Raw genomic sequence first — 21,868 nt, 5'->3', positions numbered from 1 at the left:
GTGTCCAATGAATGAATAGTGAGATTTCCTGTGCATCCAGCACATGTATAAGGAGCTGTTCTTGAATTGTTAAAAATTTCTGCTGCATTGCAATTTTGGATACCTTTTAACGACTGAAAAAATGCCTCGCCGCAGGCTTCGAGCTCATTATGAGCAACTGTCAGAGTTTGGATGAGGTTGTATCATTGGATTGAAAGAGGCAGGCTGGGCAAATCACAGAATCGTGCGTTATACGAGTCAAAGCAATGCGACGATTAGAAGATGCTGGCAAGAATGGGTGGATAATGGCAGATTTTAGCGTCATGGTGGCAGCGATCCACCTAGGGCCACAACATATTGAGAACAACGTGTTGCTATGAACAGAGTGATTATCAGATCAGCTGTCATAGCGCCTGATTCATCGCTATCAACCATGAGATGTGCGACATGCACACAAGTGTTTCCCACGGCCATTCACAGATGACCAATACTGCGAAATCTACACTCGTACCGACTGCTAAGCCACCTGCCACTCACGCCTGCACACTGTCGAGCCAGATTACAGCGATGCTTGACTCGATCAGGTTGGAATGATGCTGACTGGGGATGTATAGACTTATGCTACGAATTCCGCTTCTAACTGTGTCGTGATGATCATTGAATACGTGTCTAGAGATGCCAGAGCAGCGTGCCGATCCTGCTTTCACTACTCATACCACACAGGCCCTCAGCCAGAAGTTATGGTCTGGGGTGCCATTTCTCTTGAGAGCCAGACCTGTTTGGTCATCTATAGAGGCACACGTACAGCACAGTGGCACGTCGACGACATTCTGAGACCTGTTTTTCTACCATTACTTTTGCAGTAGCCTGGCCTTATTTTTCAGCAAGATAATGCCAGACCACATGTGAAACGTGTTGCTATGAGCTGTCTTACAGCTTGTCAAACCCTTCCTTGGCTAGCTAGATTGCCAAGCCTCTCTCCCATACCAGAGAATGTTGATGGCCTAGTCCCGACAATTGGAGCAAATGTGCATTTATAGCAAATGTGCAAACTTTAAAATTATTTTTAGCACTTTTTAATTTTTTTCATGATTTGTATACATCATCCAGATATATTTCAGAAACGTGGCTCAGTTGAAAAATTTTCGGCTGCTCCTTGAAAAGACCAAAGACTTTTCAACTTTTTGTTATTATGTTTTTAATATATCGTTTTGTTTCTGATCCAATTTAAATTTAAATTCTTCCTGTTAATTAGCCATCAGTATTAATTTAATTATCTAATTAATTTTGTAGCATATTGCACCACTTTTAATAATTTTAATTCTGGAATTTCTAAACTCTTGATCATATAAACATATACATATATAACAAAATGGAAGTGAATGAAGATGCTGAAGAAAACAATATGCTCTATAAGTTGCAATATAAAATAAATTTTAGAGTAGATAAAAAATGACACAATATTAAGCAAATATAGTTTCACACTACACAATGTTTTTGTGATATTAGAAACATAAAATTGTACGTTGACAGGTCAATAATAATGATTTTAGTATTGTCCTACATTTGTATGTTTCTAACAATACAAATATCTCATGTAGTATGAACTATTATATTCATTTTCATTTTTGTACTACATTAAAATTTATATTTATTTATTTATAACTTATTTGAATAAAGCACTACTTTATAGACATATCTTAAAATAAATGCATTTTAGATCTTTTACAATTAATATTACCAATTACTGAAAATTTAATATTTTTGTCTTAAAACAGATTTCAATTCCCTTCCTTGAATAGCTTATTTATTCATAAGTACTTAAACTACTGTTACAAAATGCATGTTCCCATTTTATTATTATTAAAAAAATCTTCCATTTCAGAAATCCAGAGAAACAAATTGTTATGTGTGGACCTGACTCACTTGTTCCAGCTGGTTTTGATATCAATCTGGGAAAAGAATCTTACTGTGTTCAAGATTTGTATTAAATATACATTTATTTATAATTTTCACAAGCTCTATGCAATCACTCACAACAGTTTTGTAAGTCATAATAAATTACATAACATATTTAAATGCTATATAGTTCAATAAAATAAACCACATCACAGAAAAAATTTCTCTACTATTGAAAGCTTTTATGAACAATGAAAATGTAAATTATTTCATATAATACAAAGAAATAGGGAAATGAAAATAGTCAGTTTCATCACACACTCTTTATGCTTTTCTAAATTTATCAAAATGAAAAACACAAATACCCGCTTCAGGTGAATTCAGAATATGCTGTTATGGAATTCATAAATACCCATCAAGAATCAAAAACGACTAGGTGCATTATTTTGAAACTGGGTAGACACCCAAGCTAAGGCCCATTTTAAATTAGTTAGCATAAATTTTAGAGCCTTTGTCCATTGTTCTTCTGAATTGAACTGAATTTTAATTGAATATGATTTTCCTGTACTTTTATCCTCTATTTTACCTTTATCCATTTTGTAAGGTAAATGAAAAGATGCATCGCCACTTTCAACTTTCTCTTTAAATTGCTGCAAACAATCAAGAAATGCAACCATTGCTTGATCAAATTTATTATCTAGCATGTATCTTATTCCCCCATGACAATAAAGTGGCAAATCCTTGGATTTGGATTCTAAAGATTCTAGGTAAGACAAATTACCATAAGGTACTAAACGAAATCTCTCAAAAGTAAGATTAATTTTTTTTGCTAATGAATGGAGCAATAGTACTGTTTGGCCCCATGCAGCATTGATTTCTGGCCAATCAACGGGTACATTAGGTAGTCTTCCTAGTCTAAAATTATTTATTGTTCCAAAATGGCCACTATGCCAAATATGAAAAGTTGCATTGAAAACATTTGTTTTTGTCAGTTTATCAAGTTGTGCTTGGGCATATTTCAATTGATTATTAACACTACGCTGATCATCTTCAGATATTAATAGCTGCCTTTTTATACGACAATAATCTTGCCATCGCTTATCCTCTTCTCTTTGTAATGCATCATTTTCATCTTCCCATTCTTTTAAAATTCTTCTTAATTCTTTTTCTTTTGTTTCCATTTCACACAACTGAGCTTCAAGTTGTTCTTCCTCTTCTTTAAGTTTCATGAGATCATTCTGTAGTTTTTCTAAATCATCTTCATCGCTACCCATTTCCAGATGTTCCAGAAAATCTCGATACTCTTTGCATTCATCTTCAGCAATCCTCAGTTGCTGGTCCATTTGATCAAGTAAAGTATCTGTACACTCTTCGCATAATGGATGGTCAACATCCGACTGACTAGACATAATGTTGAAAAGAGCAGCAGTAACTTTCAAAGACTGGCAACTGTCCAATGGCAAACTAGTCAGCTCACCAACAACCATAAAATCACTCGTTGCATCTGCACAATTTATTGGCATAACAATTTTTCTCATTACACTACTCTCATCACACTGTTGTTGATATGCTTTAATCAATTCATTTTCATCTCCATCAGTATTTGGATACAAAGGAAGTGATAATTCAGATAAAGTTTGATCATCTAATTCTGTAAAAGAAGAATGCAATTTCAGTGGTTGACAGCAACGCTGACAGGTGAAGTTGACTGCAAAAGTTCGATCCTTTGATCCATATTTTTCAGGAAATGCCATTGTGGCAGAATCCATCAAAGTTTCTGATGCTGATATCTAAAAATATTTAAAAATAACTTAATTTATAATAAATAAAATCAATTTCCATTTACAAAAAATCAACTAAAATATGAAAACTTATAATAAAAAATTCATTTAAACTACTTTTCAAGGAAAATAGAATGATACATGTTTAAATTCATTCTCTGTAGGATGACCAAACATATCTGATACCAACACAGAGAAGAGCAACTCCAAGGACTGAATAAAAACTTTTAATGAAAATAAATTTTATTTTAGATAAAATATATACTCCTATTTTTATTTTATAATGCAAATAATAACACAAAAGGGAGCTCATTTTGATTATGCTTAATAGGATATTTTATCTAATATTTATTTGCCTTATTTCTTAAAGAATTTTTTGATTTCCTTTATCACCTGATTTCGTTCTTTGCATAACTCAGCTACCCATGTTACATTATCATAGCAAAACATTTAAAGGATAATAGCCTTCTTCTAATCTTCTAAAAGAAAACTGAGGCCCAGTGGTGCAGTGGCTAGCACATCGTGCAGCAGCACCACAGTTCCAGGGTTCGAACTCCGGGCTGAGCAGAGTTGACTCAGCATTTCATCCCTTGGGTTGATAAAATAAGTACCAAGTTCACTTGGGGACTAAACACTGGGTTCCTGCGACAAGCTGGCCACTTGTTCAGGGCATACGCTTACACACCCTGGGGCCTACGATCAAGAAACCAGATTTCGGGGCGGGGCAATGCAGGTTACTGCATTACCCCGAAATCTGTTGGTGTCACTGAGTTTAGTTTAGTTAAAAGAAAACTGTCAGCATTTAAAATATATATGAGGAAAACCATGCAACCTCATGCACAATTCAGCAAGTCAATGAATTTTATTATCACATTTCGCAAAAGATCAACCTTTAGTTTCAATTTTTAAAATAAATAATAATAATGTACCCATTACACCAATACATTAATTAATGACATTCAGAAATGGATGAAATCTCAGAATTCATTCTTGCATACTGTAATTCCAAAAGAATACTGCATTTCTAAACACATTTACAAGAGAGGAAATATGAAGGTCATTGTCTAAAAGTTTTATGCATTATCATTAAGAATACAAACTATTTTTAATATCATTTTCACTGTCATCCACAGTGTAGATTTCACCTCTCTCAGGAATAATTTTCTTCCTTAAAAATAAATATCAACAAGATAGCAGACACTGTAGATGATATTCACACAAATATATGAGGTAATTTCATCAATAAAAAATTATAAAATTACAAATTATTAATAATTTCCATATTCCATTAAAACAATAATTATTTATAGTTAAATAATTAATCATATATTATCAAGCAGTTACATACAATTAAAGGTCAACTATCTGGCATTCAACTAACCAGAAAACTCAAATAACGAGAATATTTTTCTTCTGAAAAATTTAGTATATGAGATATTTGTAACACCATTATACAGCTTATATTGCTACAAGCACATATACACTGTTGCCAAACAGTGTGATGTAGTGGCACGAAAGGACAAGCATGGCGTCCCAATTCAATCATACTCATCTCAAAGATAACTTGGGTTCAAATGCAAACTCGATAAATTCAGGATAAGGCGGTTTAATTTTTGGGTACTGGTATTATTCCATCGACCATGAAAGATGGCAGGAGGTCCTGTCAAAGTTTCGCTAATTTTTTTTTTGTGTGTGTGTTGCTGAATTCTGTAAGAATTGACGCTTCTTTATTTAATAAGCAATCAGAATTTGACCCGCTTTGTAAAAATCCTTTCACTGATTTCTACAGTTTTCTTAGGCCCCTCCAATTTTAGAGGATGCTTTATTTAGAATGCGGAGTTTAAATTTTTCACAGGTAATTGTCTCACTCTATTACTGTTTTACAAGACATATTCAGTTGACCATATTGTGTCCATTAATTCACATGTTTTTGGTAGGATTATGTAACATTAAAAATAATCCAATGCTTGCTGTTCTGTAGAAGGCAGGTATCAATTTAAATCTTTTAAACCACACTGCTTGGCAACAGTTTCACAGTGGACAGGATAACATATAAGTATTAATTTTTTTAAAGATAGAAGTTCTATTTTTTCAATCGCATTTTGAATAAATGATTAATATTTCACACTATTTGAAGTGGAGGATTTTCAAAGTTTCCGAACATCAAAAAAGTTATGATACATGACTTTGAAAATGGATAAATAATGGCAATGTAACACGAAAAACTATGATAAACAATTTAAATTAGTACTTTAGTATTATCGCAACCACCCTGGTAGAAGTCATTAACAGAAGTCACCAACCTGTAGCAACGATGCGCATAACAATTCTTCAGGTAACCATATCGATAACTGTAGGTTTGAATAAGCAATGTCACAATTTGTGTACATGCTGCTTTGGTTGCAAATAGAAGTTCTAAAGGCAAACTGTAATACATTTGGTTTTCACCTGAATTTTGAAATATGCGCTTGTGGGATTTGCCTGCAAATGCAGAGAGTTCTGTGGAATTTCTGTAAGAATATAATACTTTGCACACAAAGGCAGGGATGTTCAGATTCACATTTGATGATGATGTATTCTGGGAAACAACCTTTTTGGAAATGCAATGTGAAAAAGGTGCAACGAACACGTTGGCATTTGAAGCAGTAATTGGTTCGAAAATAGTCATCTACCATTTACTACAGCAGTCAGATTTATGGACTAAGGAATTAAAACAAATTAAATTTTGCTTGGAAAAGTTAAAAATGGCAGGTAAGACTGTGGTAGACTGGAATAATTATATGTGGGTGATACCACTTTTAAGTAGTTTTGCAGGATAAATTACAAATTAAAATTAAAATCTATACTTAAAAACATATATAAAATATTTTTTCTCTGGTTTCAAGCTGCCCCCAAAGCGACTGCAATAATACAAAAGTACCTTTAAAAAATTTTTATATGCTATATCACTAATTTACATTTCTTTATTACTTAACTAGATAGTTCTGTTGATTTAAACTGGAATGATTGGTGACATCTTTTTTCATCCAAATTTTACGTTCAGTGAGATTTCATAGCAGTCAAAATACACCATATTTTATGATAGAAATGATTTATTCCCTGAAATCTTATCTAATTATAAATGTAGGCCTTTTGATATTGTAATTTTCTCCTTATTTTTGATATTACAAGTTTTAGTACAAGGTTTTTAAAAATTTTGGATAATTATGTTATGTTTACATGATTGAAGAAAATATTGCCTTGGATAAGCCACAGGACGTTTTAATGCATCATGCATGTAGCTTGTCGAATAGACAGTTGCAAGCATTCAATGACAAAATATCTTTACCATTCAAGTTTTACCTCCATTACTTTAAAAAACTGAGTGACAGAAATATGCTTCTTACTATTTTATACAGTTATTATATAACTAATTGATATAATGAAAAATACACTTAATTTATAATATTGTTGTATGCATATGGGTTCGTAATAGACTGAATGTACACAGAACTAATGATAACTAGATAAAACTTATTTTTACCAAAAGAAACACTTTACAGTTCAGGAACTTTCCACAAAATCACCCTGCAGAGTACAATCAGTAGTTACACTTCAAACTATTAAGAACATTAAACACAATGCAATGCAAACTGCATGTAAAAGAAGAAGCTCTCACGGATATCTCGATACTCCATATTCAACTCCAAACTAAACAAAAACAACTGAGAACATATGCTCTCTTCAGTCTCATATAGTTTTCACCTGGCCATCGATAAATCTCTAGTAAATTCCATTACTTGAAATTACCGGAAGGCATATATGGTTAAAGTCACATCTAAGGGCAGGATACAGTTACATATATAGATTAATTATAGTTATTCCATTACAATACTTATTGCAGTTATATAGTGAGTGGACCAAAATGTTAAAAATTTGATTACTTTTGGCAATTGGCTATGAAAAAATAGTCAAAACATCACACACACACACACACACACACACACACACACAAAAAAAAAAAAAAAAAAAAAAAAAAAAACACCCTACTATTTCATATATAATTTTACTAAAATTATTTACATATGTACAAAATCTGTAATAATACATCAAATTTACAATCTTTATCAATGTTTGCAGCATTACTGTAGTTAATACAATATGTTTCTAATGCCATATATATTTTGCATTTCACCCAGACTTACAGTACTTTTATTTTTTATTATTTATTTAATTTATAGTGAAATCTCTCATGACTTCTTCTAAAAGTGATCAACATTTCTTAAAACATAAACAAGCATTAATATTGAATATCACTTCCATAAGATACCACTTCTGCAGAAATCATTTGGAATGGTGAATAGTTGTATAACATAGATTTTAATATGCAGTTAACCCAAAACTTTTTTAATTGGAACTAATGAAGCAATTTAAGACAGAACAGGTAAGCTACGTCCTAATTCTTCAATGAATGCCCCTTTCCAACTATGCATAACCCAATACAGAAAAAAATTCCTCTGAATGCCACCAGCATTTATTAAAACATACATAAAAGCTAAAAATCATATGAAGCCACAACAGTCCTCTAAGAAATGTTTAAATGTAGGTATTTTAACATATTAACAAATTACTGCAATATATTTATGCAAACACTTTGGGTTGGCTTTCTGTCAGTAAAAATTATTTTTTTCACAGCTGGTGGTAAAAATGGAAAATGCATAAAAACTGTGCATCATTAACACATAAATACAGCCAAACCTTGCTTAATGAGCACTTTTTATAAGGAGAAAAACAAAATGAAAAAAAAACTCTTTTAACAAGCAATGTTTCTCAGAAGGAATAACTTGGAGACATCCTGATGTCACATACAGGATCATAACTGCATCTCGGCTATCAGCCTGTGTTTAGCACTCGTTCAGCTAGCATCTGACTATTGCTGAGGAAGTGCCTAAACAGTCTGTAATCAACAAGATTATGTTTTTGGCTAAGATTACGGAGCTAAAGCACAGCTTAATTTTTAAAATTAAAAGTACCGGAACTATGGAAAGCTGTCAGGAAAGAGAGAAGAAATAATAATAAATAAAAATTATAAATTAAAATTAAAACTCAGCAAACTGTAAAAAATAAAATAAAAATAATTAAAACTCAGCAAACTGTAAAAAATAAATAAAAATGTAATGAGTGATTAAATTAACGATACAGTTTTTTTTAACAAATTAAAATACCGGACCTTGTCTTATATTGAGACTTAAAATTAATTTCACTCAAAAATTAAGATAGTGTCAGGGTACAGCAGAATTTAAACTCTGGATGTACAATGCATTAATTAAGGAAGTGGCCCTACGACATATACTATGAATATACAATATAACAAAGTAGTATTTCAAAGGATGATAAAAATAAAGACCATTCTTTCTCCAATGAAAAAAGGTAAAAGTATAAAAGCATATCCATTCAGAACAGACTGAATGCTACAAACAATATGAGACATGGAAGGAAATTTTAATGGGGACGTACAAGTATGAAAATAAACAGAGAAGAGTCCAACACTTTTCGACCGCAACTGTCTGCAGATAAAATTCTAGCTGTCAAGCAGAATGTGACAAGGGGAGATTGCCCTAAATCTGCAGGTTGAGCTGTAAGCTGAGAACCAACATAAGGATCTGTACAAATCAAAATTTTCATCCTCCATATTTGGTTACATCGTTTCAAAATACCTGCAACTGTTCTTTTCTGTGGGAAGTCACTAGCACTGTATATGCATAACCAGGGTGATCACATTTAGCGCTTTCAAGAACTGAAAATTTACCCGCTGTAATAAATTTAATCCACTTTCTACAGAATGAGACTTTGAAATGCGGAAGTGGACCCCCCCCTCCCAAAAAAAGTCTCATCCTACATTCAAATATATATTTTTTAAATATAATTTAAAAAATAAAAAGAATTTCTACCAAAATTGTGGTCAATTACATAGGGTAAATGCCGGTGTACTCTGACTAGAATTATAATTTATCTCAAAAATTGAGAAGTATTGGAACCAGGCTCTACTGCAATCAAGCTCTGGCTAAATGTGGATAGCAACGACATCGATGAACATAGCTAGGAACTGACCATTGAAGATCTTACAGAACTGCATTTTGTGACAAAACAAGAATTTGTGGGATTTCATTTGAGGAGAAGGAGATAAGAGCAGCAAAGCAATAAGATTCCAGTGAAATAAGGGATATCCTGAATACATGGGAAACTACTGCTTTATATGTTGAAAAGCATCACCCTAATAAGGCAGTAGTTATGAACACTGCAAATTTCTGCAACTTTTTGCTATTGCTACTTGTACACTATAAAATGATAATGCTATCTCATTGTTGCCAAATTTTGAAGCAGAGACAAAAAGCAAATGTCTTTAGACAACTTTCTTTTAAAAAAGGATGTATTATAAACAATTAATTACTTTAACATATACATTTATTTGAGTATTTTTTTGGAATGAAATGTATTATCCTATTTTATATTGATTTCTATGGAACAAATTGTTTCGCTTAATGAATGTAAGGAGTAATCAAGATTTCATTGCACTAAAAAAGAAGTAATTACTACTTTAATAACTCTGAAATTCTAATAATGGAAAAAGAACAAGTGAGATGAATTTTGTATATTTATGCTATATTTCTGCAAAACTATGTGCTTAAAATTAAATCTTTAATGATAAACATAAAATGTGTCTTTCTGATTGCTCTTGCATGCTTTGCTGGCTAAGCAGAGAAATAAAATAAAAAATATATCTATAAAAATAAATAAATAAAAATCTTAATAAGTCAACTACACTACATTATTGAAGGCACTGAAGCACATTTAGCTCATCAATTCCAGATTTTCTCACGTACTTCAAATGTAATTTCATTTCAGACAGCAATTTTGTCCAAAAAAAATTAAATATTAATTTTTGGACAAAATTGCACTTTAACATCTATTTTTTCATCTACATTGTTAATGCTTTTACATCTATTTTTTAAGAAATTAAGGACTAAATTTAAGGTTTTTAATATGCAAAAAGAATCTAATAAACAAGTTATAATAGAATATGCTAGCCACAAAAATGTTGCTAGTGCTTAATTTTTACAAAATGAAAGAACACACAGAAAAAAAGTGCAATGGTGATATGGATAGTAAAAATTAGTAGCAATTAGGCTTAATTTCTAACATAGACATTTACTTGCAAAGAATCAAAAATAAAATGGAGGAGAAAAACCCTGAGTTCGTCTTCAGACTTAAAAGAGGGTCAGCTATTAAAACAACTCTAAAGACAAAAAGATGTTTGATGTGATGAATGACAAAGAGATGATGAAGCTCTTTTACAGTTGAAATATTTCACTCTTTGTTAGAAAGCATCTATCTTTTCATGTATAATCAATTTACTAAGACCTGGTTACACACTTCCTGAGAGGAAATATATTACTAGAAAACATATATATTACAGTACCTAATGCTAAAATGATGAACTTGAGATTGAAAGAAAGATATATGATAAAACATTTAAGTGTTTAAGATGTTTGGCATAATATCCATAATGTTCTTGTAATTAAGTAATTCTATTCATGTAGGTTCTGAATAAACATATTTTCTTTAATTCCATAAATACAGGGTCTGAAAAAAAGTACTGCACTTAATAATACACAAACAACCAAATATAAAGTGAAAATTCTTACACTAAATAGTGAGAATATAATAAAATGCATTTGATACAGGGAATTCCATTTTAAGCAGGATATAAAATGAGAAAAAAGTTTCAGGAATACAGCTATATTGGTTTCCACAACTGAAGAATAATCTATCTTTACTTTAATCTGCTATGATGCAAATGGTTGTTCAGAATTACAATAAATGTTTGAAATTTGGAAAGCCTGGAAATGCTGAATGCCAGATAAGTGAAAATTCTAGACATTTGAGCATATTCAAAATGTAATTCATGGTAGAAAAATCAAATGAATGGGAAAAAAAAAAAAAAAAAAATTCAAATCTAAAATGATAAAAACAGTCATTTGATTTATCATTAGCTGGAATATCAAAAGCCTACATTTAACATTACACAAGATTTTGGGAGTTGGGTTACTTGAATATGTAAAAGCCACAAGGGCTATCTACCTAAAAGGCGGGATCTCTGTAGAAGATTTTCCAAGGGCAACTGACCTGCATTCACTTTACAGATGAGGAAAATCACAAAAAAAAAAAAAAAAAAAAAAAAAAAACCCTGCCGCCAGCCCATTCGCCTAAGTTTGAATTAGCAGTATTCACTGGTTTTAACCATTTTACCACTGGTAGAGCTAAGATTTTGAGGAAAAAAGCACTTCAGACATAAAAGCTGATATATTTTTGTAGGCCTTTAACATATGAAAGTAAAACACTTTACCTGATTAGGAAATCCTGTTAACCATGAAAGTTGACAGTGACCCTGCCAAACTTGAGCTAATCATTCTGGCTGAAGTTTGAAAAAAGTGAGTCTTTATTTAATTAGGTAATCAACAGATACAATTGTCATAATGTTTCAAGTCGTGTCCCCATTGTTTATCCCTTTTCCCATTGCTTGAATCTGTAGGCCAGAACTAAATTAACCATTCAGTAAAATAAACACATGCTTATTTTACTCTGGGTATCAAAGAAACGTGCTTGGAATCAAGGAAAGAGGATATCACAAAAACTTCTCATCACCAGTTTCTCACCACCTAAAATAAGCCATTAAATATAAAATGGGAAAAAAGCAGGCATATGTACATGTATGTACGATTACTAAAATTTTAAAATATTTAGGGTCTCTCAAATTCGACCCTGCCATTACCACACACTTTTCTTGAAGGAAGAATTCCATAATTTTGTAAAGACTCTACTGCATGTCATTTGTGCCAAATTTTAATTTTTTTCAAAAATGCAAGGGAAAAAACTAATAGCAGTTAGCTTATATCCATATCTTCACAAAACCTAAGCTATCATTATCAATAGTTACCTGAGTTTACATAAAGGCACATCTTATGATTGTATTATGTGATGCTTATTCATAATTGACACTAAATGCCACTGTTTGGCAACAATTTTTATTTGTTTTAAGTCATAGACTGATATGTGCTTTATAATGCTTTACAGGTATCTCAATTATTCTGTAAAAAACATCTAAAATTTTAAAATATTTTGGTTCCTTGAGCAGTTAGTTAAAAGTTTGGTAGTCAGGCTTTTTACTGTATTACAGAAATCATTACAGATATTTAGCTTAAAATAATATTCAGATGCTGTGAAGACACAAATATACTTGGAAATACAAGATAGATCAGTATGACAGATGCAGTGTTAACATATTTTTATAGTAATTATGATAGATAATTTTTTTAAATATAAACTATATGGTATAAAAATTCCTAACAGCATATAATCTGAAATGACAAATATTATCTGCTACTTTGAAATCTATTCTTTCAAAATATCACATGTAAACAAACTGTAGATCAGGGATGGGAAAATAGTTTTACTTGAACAATAAAAAAGGTATTTTTTAATATGTCATGTGGGCAGAGCCATGATGATCTTTTGCAATGCCCCTATTGTTTGCAGGAGACACAATTGGGGAATGGTACAAAACAGCATAAATTTAAAAAAGATTATAAATACAACAAAAATGGATTCTGTTAATATTCATCATCGAATGACAGACCTTGTACACAGTACACAGTTTAAAATAAAAATTGAGGTGAAATGTTCTTTCCCTAAGCTCCCTGTCCCGATCAGTCTTTTCACTGAACAATATTCACATTTCATTCTTAACTTAGGTTGACTACTGGTATGGTTATACACATATACACTGTAACAATAAATATGCACATTCATGCAGCTGATTTCGGTAGTTTATGAACAAAATTAAGTAGGAAACAAATGAAAACAACATTGCTAATTTCAACAAGACTGTTAACAGTGCATCACTGGATACTGATTAACATAAAAGCATTACTTATTTTATTCCAAACAGCACATTCAAAACTTACATTATCATCAAAAATGATGCATCCAAAAATGGCCCAATTTTATACTTTAAGTAAATAAACCTGATTGCTTGTTCTACAAGACTTTTCTGCCTTAATTTGTTCTGATAAACAGAATTCTAGTCCAATAATTTACTTCTGTGTTGCACTTAAACAAAGCATAGATAAATTTAAGAAATTCTGCAGCCAAATTACAATTCTCTTGGCAAGTTAAATGCCCTACTTTATAATGCACTTAGACTGCAAAGTACACATAAAGTATGACTGATTAAAAATAAAGGTATTTGCTTATTATATAGTCAATTGTTAAAGTTGGCATAGATCCCGTCAAAGTTCCGCCAATCATTTCCACAGAATTCTCAAGTAACTGATACCTTTATATTTAATAAACAATCAGTATTCAACCTGCTTCATTTTTGTGGTTCATAAAAATACCTGTGTCAATTTCTATTATTTTGTTAGTTCCTTGGATTTTATCAGAAGCTCTACTTAGAATGCTACAAGTACAAACTTCCCACAGGTCTCGTTCCAATTCTTGTTAGCCATAAGCTAACCATATTGTATTCCATAACCATATACATGTTTTTTTTATGTTAGGATTATGTAACTTTCAAAGTAATTCACTACTTATTGTTCTACAGAGAGCAGATTCAAATTTTAATACTTTTTTTTTTCAAAATGTATGCAAAAATACAGCAGTGACAAGTAATTTATATCCTTGTTTATAAAAACAAAATGTGGCTTATCCAGAATCAATTAAATGTCCATCAAACAAAAGTGCAGATATTATGAGTGTGTTGTTAAGCCACACTTATTCGTAACTAGTGCTAAATCACACTGCTTGGCAACAGTTTCATAACCAACAGGATAACAGGTAACTACCAAAATAAAAACATAATTAATTTAATAAACAGATTAATTCGAAAAACAATATAATTATTAAACCACCAAGGAAGACTGTGGATCAAATTTATAGACGGCGTCACTGTAAAAATTGTTTTTAACTGCAAAAATGGGAAGGGAGGAACCTTATGTGACTTTGATGACATATATTCTGTTTACTATTGGATAATGTACTAATCAAAATAAACTATCAGAACTGAATTGTAAGCATAATGAATGGCTAGCACCTGATTCTACCATTAAATTACTTGGAGTGCCTTGGTAGAAACTGAAGAACTGAACTAAAAAACTTTTCTTTACATATAAATAAATGCTGATTTCTAAAAAAAAAAAAAAAAAAATTATAAAATTTAATAAATTCATCTGATGTTTTAAACGGTATAATAACTTAGAAGTATGAACTAAAAAATCAAGTTCTAAGCATACAATACAAAAAAACATTTTAAAGAAAATAATATGCTAGAACAAAATTTTAAAAAATTGTCAGTACCTTGGAAATCTTTGTAAACATTCAATTTTATTCGGGGATGTGATTTTTAAGTGTTACAAAGAGGCTCACGTAAGACCTAGATACATTTATGATCCATGAAAAAAATCATACTTGCATTAAGTCATGTTTGCATTCTATGTATTGCAGTAGAGTAATACAACTCATGGATTAAGGCATAATTTTAAACTTGAAATAATATTTCTGGAAGAAATTCTTGAAACAGATTATATATTTACAGGATTGTAAGGAAAATACATAATTCTATCAATGGTTTGTATGCTGCTTTCCATACACAAGCCTTGTTTCCTGAAAAGGAAATAAGACTGATGAGATAAGAAATAAAAGTATTCACATGCAAGATGTTTAAAAATTAAAGTTCATGTTCCCTAATAACATTGAAAGTCTAAGACTTCCAAGGTATTGACATTTTTTTAGAATTTTGTTATCATATATTACTTTCTTTTAAAATACTGTTTTGTACTGTATACATTCATACTTGAATTTTTAGGTTGTACTTATAATAATGTGCTTCATCTAAAATTAATTTATTAAATTTTTATGAAATCAGCATTTTCTTACATGTACAGATAACACTAGAACCTGAAATTATGTGGAGGTTAGGGGTATCAACATTTCAAGCAATTGCTTATCTAGGTATAAACATGTTTTATTGTGTAATAGTTACAATTAACATGTATTTTATTGTCCTACATCAAATGTATCCCTAAAACTAGCAGTTCTTGTAAGAATTCAATGATACGAAATGTATATGAATAATAAAATTTGGATCTATGCGAAAAATAACTAAAACCATTCCTAAATATTAAAATAAATTTTGATATCAAACTAATGAGAATTCAATTTCACAAATAACTCATTGGAGTTCTTTGCATTACCACCTTTCTTATATAAAATTAAACTGTATTATTCCTATCTTGACAAAATTACTTTTCCTGTTACATAACTAAATAACCTACATTATAAAAACAAAATCAAAATTATACTCTTCTACCCTCACTATCAGTTCCATTTCCATTAACAACTTATTAAATACAATTTTAAAAAACTTTTTACTATTACAAAAATAGATAAAGCAAATAATAACTTTAGCATTATATGAAAACAATTCTACACAACAATTATTCATAAAGAACTTTTAAACGCAACTAACTACTTATCAATTAGCAAACCTTACAGAAACATCTATAATAAACAGAATTAAAACTTTTCATCAAAAACTAAATATCTCTTTAAATCCAAGCTACAGCAGATTTACTAGCCTCTATGCACTTTCCAAATTCCATAAAACACCATTAAAATTCAGATTTATAGCAAATGGAACTAATAACTACAAGAAAAATATAGACTAGTATTATTTTTCAATTCAACTTAAAAAAATTTGTAAATTTATTTTCAACGATTGTAACACGAATCATAACTATTGCTGGTTCATTCATAATAACACTCCTGTCATTAATGCCATTCAAACAATTGACATACAAAACATTAACTGCTTTGACTTTGAAAACTTATATACCTCACTTCCTTTAGAAGAAATATATACTATTCTACTAGATCTGCCTAAACTCTTCCCTGCTATGCTCACGATTATGAATCTTAGTAAATGGAAAACCTACCTAAAATGCACACTTTTTCATAACTACATTAAATTTCAAAATCAACTTTTTAAACAAGTCAGAGGACTTCCAATGAGCTCCCATTCCAGTACCTCGATCTGTAATCTCTTTTTATTTATCAAAGAATTTAATTTCCAAAAAAAATTACAATAACAAGAATTAATTACTACAAGCACACTTACAGATATATAGATGATCTTATTACATTTAATAAAATTGAATACTCCGAGATTTAACCAGAATGCCTTACACTTAATAAAACTAATAATGCACAAAATAACATTGACTATCTCAATCTTCAAATCATTAACTACAAAAAAATTTTACTGTTTGACAAAACAAGAAACTTCAGTTTCAAAACTAACAAATTAATAAATTGGACTTCCAACATCTCCAAAAAAGTTATTAGTAATACAATAATAAATCAAATAAAACGTATTAAAAATATTGGTTAATCTTTGGATTATGGTAACTTGGCAATTTTTTGGCGACCAACCCTGCTACAGCAACCTGCTAGTTTTTGTTTGGATGCCATTTTGTTTTCACGAAGTAAAGGCATTTTTTTTTTTTTTTTTTTTTTAAACTCCATTTCCAACATTTTTTTCTAACAATCTGCTAGCCGAATTACACTTATGCTAGAATTTTTATGGAACAAAAGTGCTTAATCATGACGAAGATTAGTTGCAAAATTGGAACAAAGTGCAGAATGGCCCACTGCTTGCCGCGTTTTTACGAACTGCACATACACGGTATCATCCATGTACACGTCGACCTATTTTCACTTAAAAAAACATCCCAGAATTGCACAAAAATGGCATTGCGCACACTCTTGACTATATCCATGTACACTGCTAAAGTCCTAGCTAGTAACCTTTATCGCCTTACCAAAATATCGCCAAACTACCTGTTACCATATTTTAAAGATTAGCTAAAATATTTGCACAGATACGATAGATCTACAACACGAAATTTTGCTCATTATTAAAATTCTCAAAAATAATCTAATACCTAATTGATTTATTGACCATTGTCTTAAAAGAAGCAGGTGTTAAATACTCACTCTAAATCATTTAACTGATAGGGATCTGATAATTTGTTCCTAAACCTGAGAAGGCGGTATAAGTTGGATGATTATCAGTTGGAGGATTTGTACATAGTGCAATTAATCTAAAAAGCTAATTGTTTTCAGACTTTTCTTATGCTGTTACTAAAAAAATGAGCCTATTTCATAATCTTTAGTCTCTCAAATAGCTTGTTGACAGTGAAAATTACTTTTTTCCTTTTCTAATTTTCTTCCTCGTTCCAATACGACAATTAGCCAGAAATTAATTTCCATTCACTAGTTAGTATATTCAAAATTTTAACAGACGTTTTCACTCATATAGGAACTCTGCAACAAATGTCCCTTAAGCATTCCTAGTCCCTCCCATGTCCCATAAATTACTTCTCACAAGTTTCGCCGCCCGAATTTCGTACACACACCCCTTCTGAGAAAGATACTGAAGAGAACACTTCATCGACATCCCACCTAGAAAGAATGCAAGTTACTTAATGCATTTTCTGGCTTTTATATCTTTATGTACATTTCACATTTTTTTCTTATTATATACATATTAATTTTTCAATTTTTATTATTTGATTTGTTTTTGCAAAGATAGCATTATGTTTCTTAATTTTCTAATGTTTATTTCCTAATTCCAATTAAGATTAACACTGTTTAATTTTTATACAAATAGTTTTGAATTAACATGCATAAAAGTGAAGGTGTCGGGACATTTACTCGAGTAATTTATAAATTTTTCTACATAAATTGCTTTTCACTCAAAATTTGTATTAGCGAAAATGCTTAATTCAGAAAGAGTTCTTTGGTACTCTACTTTGGTTCTAAATACCATCACGTCACAGAACTATTTGGCCTAACTTAATTTGCAGTTTGGTATAACCATTCTTACTTGAGTAAAAGACGAAACACCTTCGTATTTATTAATTATTGTTCAATGAACAAGTGTTGGTTTGTTCCCTTTGAAAAGTCAACTAATTTCTGATCAATAGCGATAATTACTTGCTTTTAATTTAATTTCTTTTTCAAAGTTTGAAATTTTGTTATTCATGATTTAATTCAAGTCCCTGTAAAACATTTTTAATAATTTACATTCGAGTTACTTTAAAATACAATTTTCGAAATTAAACTTTCTACATTCACTCTTTTTTGATATTTCTACTAAATTTATATTAGGAGATAATATAATCAATATTTCTTTAGTAAATAAATTATATATATATATAAATTCCTCTTAGTTTTACTTGCATGACAATTTCATTCAGTATGAAAAGAACTATTTTAATAATGACCACAAAACAAAACATTAAATTAATTTACTTACTGACAAAGATCAACATACAGTGGCTCCCAAAAGTGTTCGTACACCTATGATTTTTATTGAAATAGAGCTCTATCCATTAATTAAAAGTAAACTTTCTGGATGAGATTTTAATAATAAGATCTATAATCTATTCATAACAAAATTAAATGAAATATTTTAAAAATATAGCGAAACTTTATTTTTAAGAAATTAATAATAAAAAAATGACAAACATTTTATCTCACAAAAGTCTTCGTACACTGAAATATTTTTAGATAAAATCAAAATTAGAATTATTGTTTGCCGCTTTTTTTAAATTTTTGCATTGTGGTGGCATTTGTGGCTTTAAAAAATCGTTTGCTTTAATTTTTTATTGTTTACTTCATAATATTGTATTTATTATTGAAAAATAGGTCACAGTCATAAAGAAATTACAAACAGCATTCGAAAATTGATAATTTTTCACCATAGTAGTGGTAAATCAATTCCAAATATCGCTAGATTAGTTAATTTATTCAACTCTACACTGCAGTATGTGATAAAACGCTTTAAAGAAGAAAATTGGATGGAAAACGAGGTAAGAAAAGGTCGGCCGAGAGTTAACTAAACATGATAAGATATTTATTATTAGAAAATTTGTGAAAAATCCACATTTGAGTGCTGTAAAAGTTTCTGCAAAAAATTTCTACTTCAGTTTCATCTTAAACTGTTCGACGAGTTCTGAGAGAAGCTGGATTACATAGGCGTTCTGCCCATAAAAAAAAAAATAAATAAATAAATAAATAAAAAAAAAAAACTGTTAGTGAGAAAAACAGAAAGACTTTCATTCACAAAATCAATGATAAATACACCCAAAACGTACTGGAATAATGTCCTATTTGCTGACGAAAGCAAATTTAACATTTTTGGTTCCGTTGGTTGAATAACTGTATGGAGAAGAAAAAATGAGGAACTTTATTATAAGAACTTAGTTGGAACAGTTAAGCATGGCAGTGGAGGTGTTGTTGAGTGGGGGTGCATGGCAGCATCAGGACTCGGTAATTTGGTATTTATTCATGGCATAATGAATCAATCTCTTTATTTAAATATTTTAAGAGGCAATTTAAAGTTATCAGCCCAAAATTTGGGTATTGGAAACAATTTTATTTTAAATCATGATAACGATCCTAAGTATATGGCTCTCAACGTTCGCCTGTAGTGTCTCTATAATTGTCCACAGGTTTTGAAAACCCCATCTCAGTTGCCAGATTTAAACTCCATAGAACACATTTGGAAAGAGCTGGAGGTTAGAGTACGAAAACACGACTCAAAACGAAAAGCAAACTTAAAACAGCCATGATGGAAGAATGGATGAACATTGATAAAGAAATTACAAAATAAACTAGTAAAATATGTCAGGACTTTTTTGAAGTGTATAAAGACTTTTGTGAGATAAAATGTTTGTCATTTTTTGATTATTAATTTCTTAAAAATAAAGTTTCGCTATATTTTAAAAATATTTCATGTAATTTTGTTACAAATATATTATAGATCTTATTATTAAAATCTCATTCAGAAAGTTTACTTTTAATTAATGGATAGAGCCCTATTTCAGTGAAAACCATAAGTATACAAACACTTTTGGAAGCCACTGTATATTTTACTAAGTCATACTTAATGTACTCTCTTGTATCAGCACAATATATCAAAGATTTCTTCATATGCTGTGCATTATATTGGAACTATATCTACATTTACACAGTATTTTTATTACATTTTCTCATGATTTAGTTAAGTAGGAAATAAAAACCTAGTTTTTAAATTTCATCTGCAGATCCCTGTCTATTAATTTATGAGCACTAATATGTCAGGGATCACAGTTTAGAATTCACTGATAGTATATTATAATACAATAACCTATGCTAAAAACATAATGAATCAGTAGTTTTCTCAGCTTTTCATTATCTTTAACAATATCTGGAGCAGCATTAACAAAATATGGCTTTACATGCATGATAATGCAGACACACAAGGAAGTCTAAATTAAATTAAATTGTTTAAATCAAGAATCTTTGACTTACGTCACTCCTCCATGAATTAAAAAAAATACATTTTAAAATTTAGAAAATACAAATTTATAATGACTACATGTCACCCGTTTAATTTATTTTCCTTGCAAATACCTGAAAAGTAAATAAATATATCATACATCATCAAAACGTAGCGAGAAATAAACCTACGATTCTAACAAGCTACTTCATTTGATTAATATAACAAGCCACCATGGTATTTAACACACGCTCAATGGGAGCGAAAATGAAGTAAGAAAAAATCCTTCTGTCTATATACAGAAATACATGACGCAACAAACGGAACAGCTGTTAGTAATCAACACACAGATTCAGAAAAAACAATTTTCTTGAAATTCCAAATGAAATCACTTTTTACTAACCTTTCCAAAAACTGAATATATACGTTAGAGTTGATTTATTCTCGTGTATGATAATCTGAGAGATATTTTCTTTCACTCTCCCGATACTTCACATAACTCACGTCAGAACACAGTTTACTACCTACACTTGTACATATTTATTGTTAAATTCATTAATCATAGTTGCCAGATTCACTAAAAATATATTCCAGAAAATAAAGATGAATTTTTGTGGCTCTATCAATAACACAAATTGGATTATTATTTTTTTTTAAGAGCATATAGATTTCGAGAATACAAAATACAGAGTATTCAGTTTTAATTATCAAAACTCATTTATATGACACACAATTCTAAAGCATGATACAAAACTACCAAACTTTTCCCCTCCTTTTTAGTAATATT

General features: G+C 30.3%; 2 protein-coding genes across 4 annotated transcripts in view; one reads left to right on the top strand and one right to left on the bottom strand.

Annotated features, from left to right (window-relative positions):
• The window catches only part of LOC118205459 (pancreatic lipase-related protein 2-like), a 124,450-nt gene extending 122,462 nt beyond the window's left edge, over positions 1-1,988 (top strand). For all 3 annotated transcript variants that reach the window (XM_085820443.1, XM_085820444.1, XM_085820442.1), the window contains exon 10: positions 1,865-1,988. In XM_085820443.1, coding sequence (XP_085676569.1) covers positions 1,865-1,970 — 106 coding nt within the window. In that variant the 3' untranslated portion in view covers positions 1,971-1,988. The remainder of the gene's footprint in view (positions 1-1,864) is intronic.
• Positions 1,989-2,103: 115 nt separating this feature from the next.
• On the bottom strand, positions 2,104-21,640 carry Atg6 (Beclin-1-like Atg6). Its single transcript, XM_035370798.2, has 2 exons — positions 21,485-21,640; positions 2,104-3,668 (listed from the first exon to the last, which is right to left on the bottom strand). The coding sequence occupies exon 2, from the start codon at positions 3,645-3,647 to the stop codon at positions 2,301-2,303; it is 1,347 nt and encodes a 448-aa protein (XP_035226689.1). The 5' UTR covers positions 3,648-3,668; positions 21,485-21,640; the 3' UTR covers positions 2,104-2,300.
• Positions 21,641-21,868: the final 228 nt, after the last annotated feature.

This window comes from Stegodyphus dumicola, chromosome 7 (assembly GCF_044657685.1).
Source record: "Stegodyphus dumicola isolate Sdum_Otavi_A_Nest chromosome 7, ASM4465768v1".
In the NCBI taxonomy this organism is placed as follows: domain Eukaryota; kingdom Metazoa; phylum Arthropoda; class Arachnida; order Araneae; family Eresidae; genus Stegodyphus; species Stegodyphus dumicola.
Note: the sequence above shows the minus strand (reverse complement) of the source record. Positions and strands in the feature narration are given on the sequence as shown.